This window comes from Odocoileus virginianus, chromosome 7 (genome assembly GCF_023699985.2).
Source record: "Odocoileus virginianus isolate 20LAN1187 ecotype Illinois chromosome 7, Ovbor_1.2, whole genome shotgun sequence".
Classification (NCBI taxonomy): Eukaryota; Metazoa; Chordata; class Mammalia; order Artiodactyla; family Cervidae; genus Odocoileus; species Odocoileus virginianus.
In genome coordinates, this window is record NC_069680.1 from 44,012,300 (window position 1) to 44,034,376 (window position 22,077).

The 22,077-nt window shown below is 43.4% G+C and overlaps 1 protein-coding gene across 2 annotated transcripts in view; it reads right to left on the reverse strand.

Moving 5' to 3' along the window:
* The window catches only part of LIPA (lipase A, lysosomal acid type), a 96,421-nt gene that overhangs the window by 14,605 nt on the left and 59,739 nt on the right, over positions 1-22,077 (reverse strand). For both annotated transcript variants that reach the window (XM_070470635.1, XM_020914622.2), the window contains exons 2-5: positions 20,158-20,269; positions 17,086-17,203; positions 2,871-3,069; positions 1,634-1,743 (exon numbers count right to left, since the gene is read on the reverse strand). In XM_070470635.1, the coding sequence (XP_070326736.1) occupies positions 1,634-1,743; positions 2,871-3,069; positions 17,086-17,203; positions 20,158-20,268 (538 nt within the window). In that variant the 5' untranslated portion in view covers position 20,269. The remainder of the gene's footprint in view (positions 1-1,633; positions 1,744-2,870; positions 3,070-17,085; positions 17,204-20,157; positions 20,270-22,077) is intronic.

Sequence of the window (22,077 nt, forward strand, 5' to 3'; positions counted from 1 at the left end):
ACTGAGCACACATGCACACACAGAACGCCTATGTGTGTGTACTGAGTTTGGTTAAATTAGTAAATCAAGTATTTGTTAAGTGCTTGTTTCAATTTGCAACCTAGATATACACTGGAAGAAATCCAAGTTGCTAGAACCAGGAGACGCTTCCCATTCCTTTATGATGTAAGTCAGAGACTGAAGACTGTATTCCTAATAGATCCACCCCACAGTCTCCATCCCTTCATCACTAAGAACGATGTACAAAGGTATTCAAAGCAGTCACCATGGACTCAAAAGGAACTTACACATTTAGAATCCTCTAGCTCTAAAACCCACTCCAGTGTTCTTGCCTGGAGAATCCCAGGGACGGGAGAGCCTGGTGGGCTGCCGTCTATGAGGTTGCACAGAGTTGGACACGACTGAAGCGATTTAGCAGCAGCAGCTCTAAAATATCTTTTAGCTTCCTCTTGGGTCACTTCTTGCCTTAATCATGGCCCCAGAACGTCAATTTTGAAAGCAGTGGGGCAAAGGACACAAATAAACAAGTCAAGGAAGAAGGAATATAGATGAAAAACTGGTTAAGTCCGTTAATAAGAAGGGCAATTATGTCCGTGTCACTTCTTGCTTGAAGGCTCTCAAGCTGGCAGAGAGGGGAGGGCTGGTAATGAGAGCAATGCTACTTGACCACATATCTGGAGACACTTTAACGCATTTTTACCTTTCATATCATAGTTTCCTTCTAGGAAAGTATTCTAAGGAGATTGTGTGACAGGAACACAAAGATATGAGTCATAGCTTACCCTTAAAGAGGGAATTAAACCAATTATGACACAGGTCTCTAGTCCCTATTCAGGGGAACTCGTTTGCTCAAATTATGGGCAATTTTTTTTTCTTGAAACTTTGCTAAATTTTGTTTCTATTACAATGAACACATATTACTTTTATCATCAGCATAAATTAAAAATACTTGTGAGTTTTAAAAACTGTAAATAAAGTATATTATGGCATCCTTAAAATTAGCTTTAGTCTAGTTCACTTAAAACAATCAGCATATTTCCTTGTTTTCTTTATAAAAGTCCCTACATTTATAAAACTTCTTATCATCTATCTACCCTCTCATATCCCCATAGTATTTAACTAGGAAGATATGTAACAGGCTGTGTGTCTGTGCATGCTCAGTTGTGTCCTACTCTTAGTGGCTCCCTGGAATGTAGCCCGCCAGGCTCCTCTGTCATGGAATTTTCCAGGCAAGAATACTGGAGCGGGTTGCCATTTCCTACTCCAGGGGATCTTCCTGACTCAGGGATTGAACCCACATCTCTTGTATCTCCTGCTTCTCCTGCATTGGCAGGTAGATTCTTTACCACTAGTGCTACCTGGGAAGTCCCATAATAGGCTGTGGCTTACATTAACTCCTTCAATCAAGAGAACCATATACAGCATGTTTACCTATTTATGTTTAAGTCTGAATTTCCAGAGAAGACTCAATTTTACAAAAATTCTTTGCCCTTTTCATTATTTCTGCTTGGCATGAAAAAACAAACACAAAACTCCATCTAAACTAACATTCTTTAATATTTCACTTTTAAGGGCAAACACAAATTTTGTTACAAGACATTTTATCAACCTTCCATTTTTACTATATACATACCTATTGTGGTGCCTTGAGAATGACCCACATAATACAGTTGTTCCTGGCCAGTTTTATTCAGAACGAAGTTAACTGAAGCTGGTAGGTCATAATTTGCCATCTCATCAAAACTGTAATCCAAAAAAAGGAAATCTTCCATGGAGACATTGCATACAAATACAACAGCATACAAATAACAAGTGTGTGGGTCTGATAAGTCATTACATGCTGAACACAGCTGGGTACACCAGTCCTGAGCGCACGAAACAATATTACCAGGATTGCAGAAGCCTCTCTGGGCTTCTTGATAACCATGCCTCCTGAAAGAACCGCTTTCCTCATTTTTCATAAAACAGTGTGATCCATTTTTGAAATTTTCTATGAATGGGCTCAAACAGCATGTATCTTTCTGCATAAGACTTCGTCTCTGTCATTGCATATAGCTGTCAGTTGGTTACTGTGTCAATACATCACACTTTATTTGTCCATTCACTGCTGATGGGCATTTGGGAATTTCCAACTTTTTGCTATTACAAGTAATGTAACAACAAATATATTCCTGGCCAGGCCTTTGGTAAAAGCTCTCATTCTTGTGTTTTACGGCCTTGGGTGGGTTCTGGGAAGCAAGCCCGAAGGAGTCCCTGGTGCTGACTTTCTCCAATGCCTGGAACAGGGACACAACACTGAGCCCGTGTACACGTGTGCCAGCTCCCAACGTGTCAGGCTCTCTGCCAGCCTCTCTCCAGCTTCCTCTCTGTTAAGCCCCCAGTGATCTTACGAGACAGGTATTTATTATCCCCATTTTACAGACACACAGGGCTTCTGCCATATGCATCCCTAATGTCATGCAGTGATTAACTGGTCCAGCTGGAATTAAGAGAGAGAAGAGACCTTCTGGAAATAAGAAAAGTGAACAACATTTGGAGGACATGTTTATGAAGGAAAGGAGAAGGTTATGGGACACAATTTACTCAGCAGAACCCACACCACCAGGAACGCCAAAACAAGAAAAAATTCCTTATTGAATCTAATCCTTCAATGTAACCATTTATCTATAATTTACCTTACTGCTATTTATCAAATTCCTAACATTTGGACTACATGTCTATGAAGGAAGGGAGAAGGTTAAGGTGTAGAACCTTCCATAAACCATTGGTTTCATGTCATGTGATCTTGAATTCCCCATCTATTTGCCTCCCCAATGTTTACAATGAGGGTACCAAGGAAATAGATCCCCTATAATTGACTCAAAAGATACCTAAAGGCCCAGAATTCATCCTGAGAAACTGAAAGAGTCTTGTGTTTCCGAGACCAGGTGTTTCCCCTGCTGTTCCCCATCCACACGTCAAAACCAGCATCTGCCAGGATGAAGCCCAGGCTGTTGTTGGGCAGGTTTGAGACCCAGTTACTAGAGTCTGCCAGCAAGCCATGCTGCAGGAACACCACTGGTTTGGGACCTGGAAGGCAATCATGTTTAGGAGTTAGCAGCACAAAGCGTCAAAACTGACATGATATCATGCCAACCAGATAAGTCCCAAAAGATCACAAATCAAATGATGAAACAGAAACAAAAGACCGAGGTGGTGTTACCATTGAGGGTAACTGTACTGTACATAATGTGTGAAGAGAGCGTGGGGGCGGTTTTTCTTGGGCACATGAAGACACTTCTCACCCATCAAAGGTGTTTTGGGACTGAGCCACGGGAAACGTGAAAGTGGAAGTTGCTCAGTCATGTCCGATTCTTTGTGACCCCTTGGACTATACACTCCATGGAATTCTCCAGGCCAGACTACCAGAGTGGGTAGCCTTTTCCTTCTCCAGGGGATCTTCCCAACCCAGGGATCAAACCCAGGTCTCCCACATTGCAGACGGATTCTTTACCAGCTGAGCCACAAGGGAAGCCCAAGAATGAGTAGCCTATCCCTTCTCCAGTGGATCTTCCTGACCCAGGAATCGAACCAGGGTCTCCTGCATTGCAGGCGGATTCTTTACCAACTGAGCTATCACAGAAGCTCATGGGAAAGATGATTGGACATTAAAAGACCAGGAAGTCAGGCTGACCAAGGAAAGACCTTAGGGGACCAGTGGGGCAGGGCTGCCTTGTTCCAAGAGGCTCTGGGGCTGGTCCTCACTAACAGAAGGCGCGTCTGCGCTCGGTGGTGTCCGCTGGGGAGGGTTAAGCAAAGGCAGGAGGTTAGCACACAGGAAGCGAAACTCCTAGCTGCTGGTTCCAACCTGTGCCTCTTCAGACACTTAATGGAAAACCTGAGGCTGTGTAATAGCCAACTTTGCAGGGCAGAGTCTTGAGAAAGGCGGACGGGTTCCAGGGGGGATGGGAGAGCCAAGGAGGGGAGAGCAGGATAAAGGGTGGGGCAGCCAGGACTGAGTGGGAAGGGGAGGCAGGTGCCAGTTTGTGGGGGACCAGGAGTCAGCTCCCTACCTTTTCTTGAGGGAATATTTCAAATGCCTCTGAAATCTCTCTACACTTCCCTCCCTATACCCCCAGAAGGTTCAAAGGAGAAACGTGGGAGTTGGTGGGTTGAACATATACCAGGAAACTCTTTAAACGCCACCAGTAAATAACTTCTGGATTCCCACAAGCAATTAGGGGCCACGGATGCTTTTGCAAGAGGTGAGCATGAAGCCCAGGAAAGTGCAGGCGGCCAACTAAGGCGTGTACCCACCACACACGGTGGGCTGAGGGGCCAATTATGGCAGCTAAGGGGCTTTCAACAACATCTGCAAATACCTCTACTGAACCCTGAACCTGCCATTTACCCCTGCATGAGGCTTAAAACATTCCCAGACCCCTTGCTCTATAATCCATGGAAGGGTTTCCCAAACCTTTATTTGGTTTGTTATTTACGCTCCTGTATTTACCCCACATGTTGAATTTCCATGGACTTGGCTTTGCCTAAAACCTCTATTGCAATCCATGGTTAAAAAGAGTCTGTGTGTAAGAGAAAAAGAAGCAAAGAAAAGTGTTTCAAAATGAAACAATCCATGTACCTGGATTGCAGTAGTGATCCTTTTAAGCAGGGCAGGGTAGGGTAGAGAAAATTCAGTGACTTGCTAAGACACCAGTCATAGGGGATGGGAGTGGATCAAAGTCACGTTTTTTTTTCTAATTCTCTTTTTGTTTGTTCGGGTCCCCCCACCCCTCACTTCAAGCTGGATCCAAAAGCTCAATGAACCACAGATACAAAAGGTGACACCAGACAGGAAGAAAGGAGTGAATCTGGTCTTTCAAAGTCAGGTGTTATCAAATCTGGAGGATCTGGGCCAAGAACTGCAAAGGGGAGGGCAGACCCCAGGGCTTTCTCCTGGGAAATCCCAGCAGGGGAGAAAAGGGGCTGGCACAGAGAAGCACGTGGCTGAGAAACGGCTCCGCCTGACAGCAACCTCAAGCCTCTGAGCTACGTCCTATTCAACCATCTGAGGAACGTTTACTGAGAGCTTCACTGGATACTAAGCAAAGCACTGGAAGTTAAAATAATAATAATAGTCAAGTGATTCAAAACACACATTACATTTTCTGTAAACCCGTCCTGGTACAAACTCTGTGTCAGTCACTGAGCCAGATTCAGGGATAAGAAAGTGGGTAAGCAGTGCTCCCCATGGAGCTTCATTCTAGTCAAGGAGACAGACACGATTACTTTCCAGCCCGGTGTGGAAAGGGCTAGACCACCACACAGTAAAACCCAGAGGAAAGAGAAAGTTCACTCAGCCAGGAGAGGAAGAGTTGAGACAAATCTCAAGTGACAGACAGACTCCCCACACAGGGCTCGGCAGCCTGGCTCTGCAGAAACCTGGCACTGTATCCCGCGCCTCAGCCAGACGGGACCCCAGAGGGCACTGTAGAAGCTCTGATGCAGAGCGGTTTGGGGAGCCCCTGGCAGGGCGTGGTGCCTTGTCTGATCTAGGCACAGAGGGGATATGAAGGACTTTCTTCAGGGGCATACACCCTTGCAAGTGGGGCCAGCTCCCCTTCCCCCCAGAATGAAAGAGGCCTCTGAGGAAGAAGCCACATAGAATATAACCCACTCAGCTTCCCGTGCCCGTGACTCCACGAGACATGATGGGCCACCAACAAAAAGAAAATACTAACAAATCCAGGCCTGGGTGGAAAATGGGTGCTAAACTGCTTGTCCCTTCCCTCTGACCTTTAGTGAATGCAAAATGGCAGCAGAACAGACAAGGGCACTGGGACAGTCTGCCAGCTGCTCCTACCTGCTCCTACCTGGCTCCCATGAGATGGGGCAGGGGGAGGAAGGAAGGACTGTGTCATCTCTCCCAACCTGCCACCAGTCAAGGATTTGCTGGAAAAAGAAGTTTCTCTCTAGGAGGGTTAAGCCTACTGTCATTCACATCTTCCAATGAATTACTTTAATCAGATTTCTCTTCACCCTGCTGAGAGAAACTGATTGAAGTAATAGCTAGCTATTACTGTGCACCCCTGTGTTCTAAGGCACTGTGATGAAAATCCTATGAAGTCACTACTATTTCCATTTAGCAGAACAAGAAATTATGGCTAAGAGAAGTCAAGTCATTTGCCCAAGACTGGATCAGAGTTAGTAAGTGGGGGAGCTGGGATTTGAACCCACATAAACTAATGCCAGGGTCTGTACTCTTAAACTGTTTTGCTACGGGAAAGGCTAACTGTAAGGAAGCATTTAATGAGAGGCTTCCTGTGTGCTGTTTTGGATCTGTCAGGAACCCTCTGGCCCTTATTGGTTCCTGAATATTCAGGAATTAAGAGGAGAGGCATGCCTTTCCCAGGGCTGAGGAATCCAGGCATTTCTCATTACAGTGATAAGTACCCGCTTCCTTTTTATGAGCCAAATGGTAAAAAATGATTGTTTGCAACTCTCTGTTTGATAGGGGTCATCTTATGTTTTGTAAGTCTGGAATTTTAATCTTTATCTTTGCTGAGAATTACTACAGTATATATGCCCACGCCATGTTGATTAAAACACCTTTGCTCCATCAGAGCATTGGTCCCCGTGTCTTTCTTTCTTTCCTTCTTTCTTTCTTTTCCTTCTCTCTCTCTCTATTTCTGGCTAATTCCTTGGAGCACGGAGGCCCGCTGAGCTCACTTTCTTGCCCGGGCTTCTAAGACCCTCTCGAGAAGGGGCGCTGCGCCTTCACCCGCTCGAGAGGGCGCCGGGTGCCTCCGTGCAGCAGCCCGAGCCCTAAGCACAGGGCTCTATTGGATTTCTGCGTAAACCAGGGGATAGCAGCCTCTTTCTCTCTCTTACTCTCGGAACCACGAGGTTCCGGTCCATTAAAGGACCAACAAGCGCTCTCTCCTACTTTCTTATCGTCTACTCCGGACCACCAGGTTCCGGTCCATTACAGGACCAACAGCTAACAATAGAGAGTCATTCTACAACACACGGAGGCCCTCAGGCAACGACAAGCAGAAGAGGGAAGTTATTCTGGAGGGAGTCAGACCAGGTGCTTTGAAGAAAGAAATCTCCAGTGGACGGACAGAGGAGACAGCATGGCAGGCAGGACCACAATATTCCACTTTGGAAAAAGAAGTTTCTCTCTAGGAGGGTTAAGTCTACTGTCATTCACATCGTCCAGTGAATTACTTTAATCAGATTTCTCTTCATCCTGCTGAGAGAAGCTGACTGAAGTAATAGCTAGCTATTACTGTGCACCCCTGTGTACACAGGCGACTGTCCCAAGGACCAGCCTAGTCCACGCATGCCAGCACCTGCATCTGGTCTGTCTGGGCAACAGACCAACACAATGGGACAAGGGCTGTCTTTCCTGAAGAGCCCTACTGTGAGTTTGTCCAAACTGGCTGTATGAGGGCTGCAGGCTGAGGAAAAGGCCTATGGGCACCTTTAGCCCAGAGAGGGTGAGTGACTTTATCAGTTGCCTACATAGTCAGCGCAAAGCCAGCAAAGAGATGCAGTCCCGTGATGGTCCTAATAGGGCCAAACATGGGTGGGAGCCAGGAAGGGATTACTCAGGCTTCAAAAGTGAATCTGCTGAGCCCACAGCCTCACAAGAGGAAGATGACCGGGTGTCTACAGAAGTTCCTCCCACCTCCCAAGGCACTGGCCTTCTCTACCAGGGCAGTGTCCGGACGGGCCTCCACCACACTGGAAAGCGCTGTGAGAACTCAGCTGAGGTCCAATGAAGAACCGAAAGGAGGAGGTGGAAGAGCAGACCACAAAGATCAGGACATTGGCATGAAACAGTCTTTGGTTCTTACTGGGTGTGAAACCCTATAGGATTTACTCAGCCTCACTGGAATATAGATTTCTTGTCTAAAGTGGGGGATGACACAGTGGTTGATAAATAATAGTGACTCACAATAATAATAATAAAGGTACTAGAGTAATTAATTATTATTAGAACAGCTCTGTGAAGAAAGACGACATGAACAGGCATTCTTTAGCCCCAGAAACATAATCTCAGTTACAGTAAGAGCACTAAGTGTTGACTGCGTCACGTACCATGCTAAACACTCTACCTGCACCATCTCAGATAAGAAACCACACATCTCGCTGAGCTGGGGCAGTAGGCTAAACAGTGGCCCATCAACGATGTTGTGTTGTTTAGTCGCTAAGCTGTGTCTGACTCTTTGAGATCCCATGGACCGTAGTTGACCAGGCTCCTCTGTCCATGGGATTTTCTAAGCAAAAATGCTGGAGTGGGTTGCCATTTCCTTTTCCAGGGGATCTTCCCAACCCAGGGATCGCACCCACATCTCCTGAACTGGCAGGTGGATTCTTTACCACTGAGCCACTGGGGAAACCCATTCCTAGTTCCTGGAACCTGTGAACATGTTACCTTATATGGCAAAAGGAACTTTGCAGACGTGATTAAGAATTTTAAGATGGTGTATCATCCTAGGCTATCTGGTAGGCCCAATGTAACCACTTGTCCCTCTAAGAGGGTCAGAATGAGAAAGAAATTGGAAGATGCTACTGGCTTTGAGGATAGAGAATGGGGCAGGTAAGGTGGGTAGCTTCCAGATGCTGGAAAAGACAAGAAAAGGGATCTTTCCCAAGTGTCTCCAGCAGGCAGCCCTACCTTGATCTTAGGACTTCTGACCTGCAGAACAGTAAGATAAAAAAATCTGTGCTGTTTTAAGCCACTAAGTTTGTGGTGTTTTGTTATAGCAGCAATAGGAAATTAAGGGAATAGTTGGGTGCTAGCTTTTACCCTCACTTTTAGATAAGGGCTCTGAGGTACAGTGTAGCTACGTCATCTGTGCAGAGTTACACAGCTGGCAATCCTAGATCAAGACCCTCTGCAATCCCATGGACTGTAGCCTGCCAGGCTCCTCTCTCCATGGCGTTTTCCAGGCAAGAATACTGCAGTGGGTTGCCATTCCCTCCTCCAGGGGATCTTCCCAACCCAGGGACTGAAGCCAGGTCTCCTGCATCACAGGCAGATTCTTTAAAGTCTGAGCCACTAGGGAACTCCAGATCACTGCACTCACATTTCATAATCACCCTTCTAGAAAGGTCATGACCCTCAGCAGGAAGGAACACAACAGTACTGGGATTGCAGAGCAGAGAAGAAAAATACCCCGTCCTCAGGGCACCTTTCTCCCCAACAGTAGCCATGGTCACGATGATTGCTAAGCAACAAGAAGGCAGCAACCATTCTGTCTCATTCACTGCAGCATCTGTGGCACCTGATGCTGAGTCTGCCTGCATCACTGCAGGTAAATTTGATAAATAAATGCAATAGTGAAGGAATGAAGAAAGGAAAGGAAAGAAAAAAAAAAAACAGTGCATACTCAAAGCTACAGATTTTCCAGTAGTCACATACAGATGTGACAACTGGAACATAAAGAAGCCTGAGCTCTGAAGAAATGATGCTTTCGAATTGTGGTGCTGGAGAAGACTTTTCACATTCTTTTGGACTGCAAGGAGATCAAACTGGTCAATCCTAAATGAAATCAACCCTGAATATTAACTGGAAGGACTGCAGCCGGAGTGCCAATACTTTGGCCACCTAAAGCGAGGAGCCAACTCATTGGAAAAGACCCTGATGGTGGGAATAACTGAACGCAGGAGGAGAAAAGGGTGACAGAGGATGAGATGGTTAGACAGCATCACCAACTCAATGAACATGAATTTGAACATACTCCAGGAGATAGTGGAGGACAGGGAAGCCTGGCATGCTACAGTCTATGAGGTCGCAAAGAGTCAGACACAATTTAGCAACTGAACAAAAACAACAAATCGACACACACACACAGATATATCATGTGCATTTCCCAGGGCACAGCCTTAATTAGAGCTTACTATGTACCCACGATGGCGCCAGACCATTTATGTTACTCTTCCCACATTATAGATGGGGTCTCTGAGGCATAGAAAAAAAGCAACAATTTGCCCCAGGATGCAGATACAATTAGTATATGGTGGAGCTGGGAACCGTGTGATCACGTGACATTAAAGTGCCCATTACCTCCATGCCAAAGTGCCTTTCTGCTTTCCATGACCTTCTCTGTTATCACAGCCTGCCTTTAAACAGAGGTGCCGTGCCTCTGAGCTCAGGAGGATCCTACCCTGCTGTGGTCATCATAAAGTGTAGATGCTTTGGTCAACCCAGGCCCCAGGAGGACCAGGACTGCATTATCAGGCAGATGAAAGCCCTGGACGGGAGAGATTATCAAGTAATCTAAAAAGGTCTGGGCCCTCTGAGAGCTCATAGTCTAGTGGGGAAGCCCGAGATTATAAGCATCATCACCCACATAATACACTATTATTTATTGTCTTAACTGTCTTAACTGCTGTGAGGGAAACACACAGACAGCTATGAGAATGTGTGGCCAGAGGCCTGACTGGGTGTGAGTGGCTGGGGAATTCCTCCCTGATACAACACTGAGATCAAATAGGAGCAAGACAGGGCGTACAGAGGAAGGAAGGGTGCTGAGCCAAGCATCTCCTCTCTTCACTCTGACTCTCTGCTCCTGGCCCCAGTCTGCAAATACAAAAGAAACTGCTATGCAGCTGACACTGCCTCACAGCACTCAGTTAGGCAGAAGGTCTGAACACAGCCCCACACCCAGCGCGTCATCAAGGCCCAAGGGCATGAGCTCAGAGAGCCAGAATCAACAAGTCCAGGCATGGACTAAAGGCCCTATGTCTGTCCAGTGCCACCCCGGGGGGAGGAATTGCATCCCAGTTGATCAAGGCCTCTGTTTAGCTTGGGAGGGCACTGCATTTTGAAAATGGTTTCCTTAGGAATCACATATAAGAACAGAAAATTCAGAAATTGGCTGGAATTCTAAAACATATAATCAAAATTAATTTAAAAAAAAAACCCACAGGCTAATGGCCTTTTCCTGAAAAACCTAACTCACGAGTCAGGTTGTGAATTTCCAATTATAACTCAAAATTCCACTATTGGCGCTTCATCTGATGACCGCTTTAGTTTACAGTTTATTTCGCAATTAAGCAGGAAGTAAGTCTGCCTCACTGATAATTGTTGCTGTTTTACCTATTTGGGACAAGGCCTTTATTCCTGTGTTTTAGCCAAATAAAATAAACATTTTGACTCCCATAGATTCAACTTGCTCAATGCTTATTCAATACACAAGGTCACACACTCCGGCTCAAGGAACACTGAACCTGGAGTCAGACTGGCTGGGCCACTAGCCTTTGATGTAAAGCAAATTCTTTTCCCTCATTGAACCTAACTGTCTTGCCCAGTAAAATGAGGGTGCGCTGCTCGAGAACCCGGGTTCCCAAACCCTAAGATTTTACCTTGGAATCCACTAGGGAGTTGTGTTAAAAATGCAAGCTCTAAATCCTCGCTTCAGGCAGGAATCTGAGATCCTTCCAGTGCCAGCATCCCGTGACTTTCTGAAACAAGGCTCAGCAGATGAAAATATAATCACTTCCCTATGAAGGATGAATTTCTGAATTTCAATTCCCTTACAGAATTAGTGTAAAGGAGGGGGAGCTCAACACTTGAGGGAGAAGGTTGTGTAACACAGAGAAACAGCTCACATGCTCTACGGGTCACCAAGAGCTTTCTAAATACACATTTCAAGCCGCCTAATTCGTAGAGGTCTGACTAGACCAGTAAATGATGGTCTAAATCAGGGGATTCTCCACGGGGTCCATAAACTCTCTGGATCCGAATATAAAACCTGTGTGTGCACAAGTGTCTATTTTATTTTGCTTGAGAGAGGATCTGTTGCCTTCGTCTCCTCCAGAATCCCAGTTCTGATGACTGCCAGACACACCTCTAAATGAGGCCAGCCACACAGACAATATGGCCATGCTGGTTGCTGTGAAGAATACAAAGGTGACAAAGACACAGCCTCTGCCTTCAAAAAGTGGCTGTGGGAGGGACTGGGGGGCAGGGTAGGGAGGACTACACACCTAAGTCAACCCCACAACAGTGAGGAAAGGACCTCAAGAGGGTTGTCAGCAAGACGTTTGGGAGTTCAGAGAAAGTGGTCTCCTTCCTGCTCAGGCAACCAGGGACAGTGGGCAGTTAAGCTGGGTGGGGCTGCAAGGGTGGGGGGAAAAAAGTGTTTTTAAGGAAGTGTAGAAATGAAGACGGTAGGCACAGTGATCACCGTTCCAGTGGGTTGAGTCACCAGCTGAGGCCCAGAGAGAAATTAGCAAAAGGGGAATAACGCATTTGGATTTGAGAGTGTGAAGGAGAGGCTCTTTAATACTTATGAACTGATACAGCTTCAACGATACCATTTGCAATTTGGCTATGGTGCCAATTTAAATCTATGCCAATGAGAAATGAGAAATGTTTCTTAGATGATGGGTAAACATCAATGGTTCTCAAGCACTCCTCATAAACCAGATGAAAGAGATAGTCTATCCCATTCTACCGAATAAGACACCATAGACATCCTATCCTATGACTGTAATCACTAACTTGGGGAATCATGAAGTTCTCTGCACATACCCAAGGTGAACTTCAAAACTCCACTGCTATATAAAATGAGGGTGAATAGTACAGACATCAGCCAGGACACAACATTAAGGAATGGTGTTATCTTTATTTATCATACTCATGAAGATTGTTGAATGCCAGTATCATATGATTATACTTGGGCTCTAAGAAGCTTAATCCTGCAGAACTACGTAAGATGGATGAGAGCAAGGAGGTTGGTAGAAAGGAAAGCAGTTGACATGGTAGAAGAGCCATGCAGCCAAGGCCTGTGATAAAAATCTTCTGATGATCCCCAAGTGAGGCTGTACGTACAATCAGAGGGGGCCACTGAGACAGGGCTGAAAGACGCTCACCACGCAGCTTTAACGAAGGTTCCACAAGGAATGTGGTATCTATAAATAAGTAACGGAGGTGAATTGGCAAGATGGAGAAGGGACAGGCTCCCCACGCCAGGATTCTTGGGCTTCTCTGGTGGCTCAGCTGGTAAAGAATCCACCTATAATGCAGGAGACCTGGGTTTGATCCCTGAGTTGGGAAAATCCCCTGGAGGAGGGCATGGCAACCCACTCCAGAACTCTTGCCTGGAGAATCCCCATGGACAGAGAAGCCTGGCGGGCTACAGTCCGTGAGGTTGCAAAGTCAGACACGACTGAGTGATTAAGCACGGCACAGCACAACCCTAGTCCCCTCACAGAAACTCCAACTTTGCAACCATCTATAGAAGGGTTGTTAGCACCCCTGAACCTAGGAGTAAGGTTGTAGCATCACAACAGAACACAAAAACTGAAAAAAAAAAAAAAAAAAAACTACACTAAGAAGGGCAGGGGCTTCCCTGGTGGGTCAGTGGTAGAGAATCTGCATGTCATGCAGGTTCAATCTCTGATCAGGGAATATCCCACATTCGGCAGGCAGAGCAACTAAGCCCGTCTGACACCACTACTGAGCCTGTGCTCTAGAGCCCTCAAGCCCCAAGTACCGAGCCCACTCGCCACAAATACCGAAGTCTGCCCCCCTGAGCCTGTGCTCAGCAAAAAAGTGAAAGTGAAGGCCACCCAGTCGTGTCTGACTTGTGACAGCATGGACTATACAGTCCATGGAATTCTCCAGGCCAGAATACCGCAGTGGGTAGCCTTTCCTTTCTCCAAGGGATCTTCCCCACCCAGGGATCGAACCCACATCTCCCACATTGCAGGCAGACTCTTTACCAGCTGAGCTACAAGGGAAGCCCAAGAATACTGAAGTAGGTAGCCTATCCCTTCTCCAGGGTCTCCTGCATTGCAGGCAGACTCTTCACCCACTGAGCTATGACGGAAGCCCACAAGCCACTGCAATGAGAAGCCTGCGAACCACAGCTAGAGAGCAGCCCCTGCTCATCACAACTAGAGAAAAGCCCACACAGTAACGAAGACCCAGGACAGTCAAAAATAAATTTTAGAAGAATTATTTTTTAAAAAAAGAAGAGTGGGGAGAACAGCTTCACTTCATTCTCGATAAACAAATTTATGTTTTAAAGGATCATGTAATGACTTATAAATAGTACAGATATATGGCATTATTTTCTTATGCATTAAGAACATTAATTTCTTAAAAGATAAGCAGAATGAACTGCCCTATTCTTGTTTTGAAATTCTTTCTCTCTCTCAGGATTCTGAGTTTATTTATTTCAGATGGCCACGTAAGCAGTCACAAGAGCTTAAGGCAGGGTGGTGGCCTGGCAGAGAGGAAAAGGCTAAACGGAAGGCATGTAACGTGGGAGCCTAGAGAGGACTTGTGAGCTCCTGGAGGATGGGAGTCAAGAGTGACTGCAGTTTCTGGTCCTGGTCATTAGGATAATGAGGGTGTTATTAACAGAAGAGGAAGTCAGGAGAGGAAGAGGCATGGATGAGCCAGCTTCCAAGTTTGGGTGTGAAGGATTTTATGTATTCTTTCTGTCTATCTGGCTTAATAAGCCAAACTAGCACCACTGACAATGCTGCTCCAGGATGGGAGTGAAGGAGAGGCAGAACCTCAGCTCCATGCTCGGCCTTGGAGCATGGAAACGCAAACGGTCAGAGAAGCAGCTATGCCATTCTGAGGAGAATCACAGACTCCTTTAGATAACTGACCACCTTCATAGCCTGCTTCCAGACTTGTCTCTGAGCTTAGCTCACAGCAGGTGTTACATACACGTCACTGATCGTCTCCAGGGAGGCCTCTGCAGAGCAGAGGAGAAGGGTTGGGGCTTGATGCTACTTCCAGACTTAGAGTGCCTTCGATCTGTTCCCCATTCTGAAGACCAAAGATATCCACTGCCCCAATCCACATATCCCTGCCAAAAAAAAAAAAAAAAGGAATCTAACCCATACAACTAGGAAGAAATAAAGACTAACAGGGAACTTTGAGATCATCTCAGGCAATCGACTGTTTTTAAAAACAAAGAACCCAAGGCCTACAGAGGTGAAAGCACAAAAGTACTTATGGGCAGGCAGAATTCCCCCATCTCTTCTTCCTATCACCTGAGAGCAAGTCAAGAAGGATGCTCACCTCCTAGGGTACAGCAATTTCACCTGCAGTGGTTGAGATAAATACCACAGGAAGGTACCTGGCACTATTTGCTTTAACTGCTATAGGAGAGAAAAGCTTGGAGGTGGATATGGAAAAAGGAGGCACATTCTCTAAGCTTGTTTTCACTGAGGTTTCCTGTATCTTTTAACAATAGCTCACATTACTAATTATATTAGTCAACTAGCCACTTTTAAGAGCAAGAGTATCAACACATATCTTTCTTTATATTGAATCTGAAATCTGTATACAAGGTTCACTTTAAAAATAAAAAAGAGGAAGGAAATCAAGATCATATGTTCACTCTGAAATGTTTTGTGTGTTTTGAGCAGAAGAAAAATAGAAGCCCTTGTTGTAACTCATTTCTCATTTTGTAACATACATTTAAGAGGATCTATAAATCATAAAACTCTCAAGAGTCAGAAATTAAATTTCAAAAACAGCACTGGCTGTCTTCACCAGGTAGCATCATCAAAAGACTCATTATGGCTAGAATTTATGGGAGAAAAACATAGATGAATCAGATTTTATTAAGAGAAAAATAGACAATGATATAAAGCTCAATTAACACAGAGGGCTTTTAAATTCACTTTGAATAAAAATTTTCTACTCACATAAAATTTTGAAGAAGACACAGTTATCCATTTACCTTAATCTCACCTTGGTAGCCTAAGGAAAGTTTCTAAACACAAAAAGTGTTTTAAAAAAAAAATCTATATCTACAGAGACAATTGACTAAGGCTCAGATCCTTATTCTGATGTCTGTTCAGTGATTACAAGAAGTCTATCTAGAAATTCCTCAATCTGCACTGAAAACCACAGTTTTGCTTGAGTTATGAGACACAGAAAAAATATGCATATATTTTAAGCCAAAGCTATAAGAACTTTCAAGTATTCCTAAGAAGCATAGTTACCAGTACAAGACCACATGGAAAGTAATTTAACAATATCTGGGTCCTCTCTGGTGGTTCTGATGTTAAAGAGTCTGCCTGCCAATGCAAGAAGACTTGGATTTGATCCCTGGGTTGGGAAGATGCCTTGGAGAAGGGAATGGCAAACCACTCCAGTATTCTTGCCTGGAGAATTCCATGGACAGAGGAGTGCTGAGGGCTACAGTCCATGGGGTCACAAAGAGTCAGACATGACTGAGTGACTAACACACACATGTCAAAATCACAAATCCACATATTATCCTCTGACCCAAAAATTCTATTTCTGAAAGTGTCTTATAATAAACTTGCACACAAACAAGGTTATTTACAGAAGCAGTATTTGTTAATAGAAGAGTAGAAATAGTCCAAATGCCACTAAGAGAACACTTGCTAAATAAATCATGACAGTTATACAGTGGAATACTATGTATTGGCAGAGATGAATGATAAAGTGCTGTTTGTACTATATGAAAAATAGTCAAAACATTAAACAAAAAAATTCAAGAAACAAAAATGTGCGTTATATGCCACATTCTAAATTAAAAGGCAAGCAGGGAAAATAATAATTTATGTTTGTCTCTAAAGACACTTTTTTAGAGATAGAGAAATTTAAAATAAAGAAATTTTGGAAGGATACATAAAAAAACTGGGAAGGTAAAGAATGAAATAGGAGGGAGGTATTTTACTGCGAGCTTTTTATTCTCTTCAATTTTTGAGCTATGTGACATTACCTACTCAAAAAATTAAGTAATTTTCAAATAGCAAGAGCTATCTACTTAATGTTCAAATCACTTTGTTAAATAAAATGCTTTGTTATAACGATGACATATTTTAGCATATTCTCAAGCAAACCTGACCTTTGAATCCTTAAGTGAAAATGAAATTAGATGATTCTTGTCCTTGCTTCTTTAAAAGAAGTGTTTTAATATACCTTGCATAGATGAAATATGTTGCGTACTTTGGTCTAAAAGACAATCCCATTTCAATGTTTTCAAGTTAAATCTGAATTTGTGACTGATATAAAAACCAGCCAAATTTCAGCAAAGCAATTAAAATTTCAGAACTTTCCTATCTCACCACTGAAAACACCCATACCTTTGTCCGAACGGTTTTTCCTCCCATGGGGAATTCGATTAAGGCAAAGAATATACCCATCTGCTGTCACAACCTGATGTTCCTCACTAGGGTATCCCCAGTGCAAGATAATTTCACTCTGTGGAGCAAAGGAGAAGATAAAAAGTCAATGACCAAGTTTTATTTAAGAAACCAATCATTACTGAAATTTTAGTCTGCTCAATCTAGTAGCCAATCTCCATCACAAGAGTAAATCCTCCACTTGTTTTACCCCTGCATTCTACTCAGAGATGCTTAGTTAAACCTTGGTTTCACCATTCTAACATGTTCTGCACCAAGCATGCCTTATTTTACCATAGCTTTGGGCTTCTTTGGTTCCATCCTGGCTCCCAGGCACAAATAAACACGTCTTTCTTTCTTTTCTAAATATGCCAGTTAATTCTGTAATCTACAATTTTCCTTGTTTTAAGAGATCCCATCCTGGGAAATGAAGGATAAAAAGCATTAATCTGTTTTTAATCAATGGAACAATAAATCTACACTAGAATGTCAAGGCAGAGTTGAACAAGATAAAATGATACAGACCCAGAGCAAATCACTATCTTATACATCTTAAACTAATGCAATGCTATATGTCCATTACATCTCAATAAAACCAGGGGGAAAGATGAAAAGAAATAATGATCAAATTCACATAAAGAAAGATCTATGGGGCAATTAGGTTTCCTTTCTTTTTTTTTTTTATCGAGGGGATGCTCAAACTACTGCACAATTGCACTCATCTCACACACTAGCAAAGTAATGCTCAAAATTCTCCCAGCCAGGCTTCAGCAGTACTTGAACTATGAACTGGGTTTAGATGTTCAAGCTGGGTTTAGAAAAGGCAGAGGAACCAGAGATCAAATTGCCATCATCCACTGGATCATCGAAAAAGCAAAAGAGTTTCAGAAAAACATCTACTTATGCTTTATTGACTATGCCAAAGCCTTTGACTGTGTGAATCACAATAAACTGTGGAAAATTCTGAAAGAGATGGGACTACCAGACCATCTGACCTGCCTCCTGAGAAATCTGTATGCAGGTCAAGAAGCAACAGTTAGAACTAGACATCGAACAACAGACTAGTTCCAAATAGGGAAAGGAGTACGTCAAGGCTGTATATTGTCACCCTGCTTATTTAACTTATATGCAGAGTACATCATGAGAAACACCAGACTGGATGAAGCATAAGCTGGGATCAAGATTGCCAGGAGAAATATCAATAACCTCAGATATGCAGATGACACCACCCTTACGGCAGAAAGCGAAGAAGAACAAAAGAGCCTCTTGATGAAAGTGAAAGAGGAGAGTGAAAAAGTTGGCTTAAAGCTCAACATTCAGAAAACGAAGATCACGGCATCTGGTCCCATCACTTCATGGCAAATAGATGGGGAAACAGTGGAAACAGTGACTGACTTTATTTTGGGGGGCTCCAAAATCACTGCAGATGGTGACTACAGCCATGAAATTAAAAGACACTTACTCTTTGGAAGAAGAGTTACGACCAACTTAGGTAGCATATTAAAAAGCAGAGAGAGACATTACTTTGCCGACAAAGGTCCACCTAGTTTAAGCTACGGTTTTTCCAGTAGTCATGTATGGATGTGAGGGTTGGACTACAAAGAAAGCTGAGTGCCAAAGGATTGATGCTTTTGAACTATGGTGTTGAAGACTCTTGAGAGTCCATTGGACTGCAAGGAGATCCAACCAGTCCATCATAAAGGAAATCAGTCCTGAAAATTCATTGGAAGGACTGATGCTGAAGCTCAAACTCCAGTACTTTGGCCACCTGATGGGAAGAACCGACTCATTTGAAAAGACCCTGATGCTGGGAAAGATTGAAGGTGGGAGGAGAAGGGGACGACAGAGGATGAGATAGTTGGATGGCATCACTGACTCAATGGACATGAGTTTGAATAAACTCAGGGAGTTGGTGCTGGACAGGGAAGCCTGGCCTGCTGCAGTCCATGGGGTCGCAAAGAGTCAGACACGACTGAGCGGCTGAACTGAAATGATAGTAGATGTTTAATGTAAGTTTCAGGTATACAACACAGTGATTCATAATTTTTAAAGGTTAAATTGCATTTATAGTTATTATAAAATATTGTCTAGATTCCCTGTGCTGTACAATATATCCTCGAAGCTTCTTTATTTTACATATAGCAGTTTGTACCACTTAATCCATCGGGCAATTGTTAATTAGGAGCTCAGTGGCATACAGCTAACTCAGTTATCCAGAACACAATGTAAATAAGTGCTCGTGATTCTCTCTACCATGAATACTTGAAAGGATTTAAGTTTATCATTCTTACAGTAAGAAATTAAAAAGGAAAAATGTTTTTAATTTTAAAAACCTTAAAAAGAAAAAATCAGGAACAAGAGATAAAACGTGACCTTAAGACCCTGATAACAGGTTGCACTCTCTTGACTGACTATAAATTTATCAAAATCTCCAAAGCCGCCTGATTCTTCAGTTGTGTCACTGTTTTAAACCTGCTGTTTTCTGTAGCAATCTATAATTTCCTGATATTTTATGCCTAAATAAAGTATCTCCAGATTTAATTGTCTGCTTAAGATTAATAACTTTGAAATGCTTTCATTACTTGAGGGATTATTTTTGCTTATTCGTTCTAATAAAATTGTTTTCAGATACTTTGATTTTTGGACTGAACTATGAACACTGTCATCTGTCCTTGTTCAACACATTAAGTATTAACATTCTTCGGAAGTTTTAACACTTTTTTCTTGTTGTTTAGACAAATTCAGTGAGATTTAAAAATGAAATGAATGTCTAAAAAATCACTTATCTTATTAAGTATGATTAACTACTTATGATTAAGTACTGATTTCATCAGTAAAAAGAGGTTTGTAAAATACACATTACCTAGTGGGTAAAGTCCAGCTAACTGAACTGGAGATTCAGAGAACATGAAAAACATAATGAGATATAAAGAGAATGCAGTTTGTAGCTTCATGTACCTATGTAATTGGATTTCAGAAAATAACATTGATCACAGATGTGTTTTAAGAAGGAGATGCCTTTAAGAAACTTACCACATTCATATTTGTTTCGGGATCCACAGGTGTCTGCTTCCATCCAGATGCCTGGGAAGGCAGGGTCCCAAGGACCAAACAGACCAGCAAACCCCAGAGCCACATTTTCATTCTGTATAAGACAGTCTGTTGTTATTTGCCTACACCAATTTTACTACACAAAATTACATTGGTAAATAATGCTCCCATACAAGGTTCTTAACCAGTTTACGTCAGGTAAAAGGCAAAGGACAAATACGGAACAAATGACTCAAGCCACACCTCAAAGAAAAAATTCAGGAATTCTCTTTAACTAGGAAACCTCCCACCCACCACCCTCAGTTAATTTGTGACACATGGTACCCACAACACCCACCCACCTCCTCACCAAAAAGTTAAACGTAATGTTCCTGGAGCAAGAGTGGAAGAGAGGACTCAGAAGAGAACATGTTGAGAAAAGGGAAGATCACCAAAATTCCAGAGCCTGTTAGCCTCCCATCTTTTCCTCTCTAACTGTGATTTAAATGTTCTGAAGTTCAGCTGATATTAGCTCCTATTCTCGCTAGTTATTCACTTCCCTTCTTGCACAAAGTTACACGTTAGGATTTGAATTTGTCACCCAAGGGGAAAAAAGTGAAATGAAAAAGATAAGAGAGCCTGCACAAGAAATAGAAGGAAAGAAGATTGCCCCTCTCCGCTTCCGAGACCCTCTCCAGGGATCAACACAGACTATATAGTTCTAACAGTGATGGCACAAAATCACAGCACAGCAAAGACCTCAGGGATGGATATTAAAGGCAAAATGAAGTGACTCTTCCAAGGACACGCCGATGGTTAGAGGCAAAAGTGGGACTACAGTCCCAGCCTCCCACATATTTTAAAATAAATATAGTCCCTTAAAGATATGAATGATGGCAGATGAATGGACAAGGAAGCTGTGGCACATATACACAATGGAATATTACTCAGCTATAAAAAGGAACACATGTGAGTCAGTTCTAATGAGGTGAATGAAACTGGAGCCTATTATATAGACCAAAGTGAAGTCGCTCAGTCGTGTCCAACTCTTTGCGACCGCATGGACTGTAGCCTACCAGGCTCCTCAGTCCATGGGATTTTCCAGGCAAGAGTACTGGAGTGGGTTGCCATTTCCTTCTCCAGGGGATCTTCCCGACCCAGGGATCAAACCCGGGTCTCCCACATTGTAGGCAGACGCTTTACCGTCTGAGCCACCAGGGAAGCCACACAGGCCAAAGTAAATCAGAAAGAGAAACACCAATACTAATACAATATTAACGCATAAGTATGGAATTTAGAAAGACGGAAACAGCGACCCTATATGCAAGACAGAAAAAGAGGCACAGATGTAAAGAACAGACTTTCGGACTATGTGGGAGACGGAGAGAGCGGGATGATTTGAAAGAATAACATAGAAACATGTATATTACCATATGTAAGACCAGTGCAAGTTAGATGCATGAAGCAAGGCACTCAAAGCCAGTGCTCTGGGACAACCCAGAGGGATGGGGTACGGAGGGAGGTGGGAGGGGGATTCATGATGGGGGGACACACGTGCACCTGTGGCTGATTCATGTCTATGTATGGCAAAAACCATCACAATATTGTAAAGCAAGTATCCTCCAATTAAAATAAATTAATTAATTTTTTAAAAAGATATGGATGAGTGCATCCCAATACAAAGACTTGTATAAAGATGTTCGTAATAGTTCTATAGGCAACAGCCAAACACGAGAAAAACCCAAATGCCCTGAACGGGTGAATGGATCAATATATTATGATATATACTTACTATTCAGCAATAAAAAGGAATGTACATAAATAACATGGATGAATCTCAAAATAATTACGGTGAGTGAAAGTCCACAGTCCCAAGCACATGATGTGTGCAGTTGCTCAGTCGTGTCCAACTCTTTGCGGCCC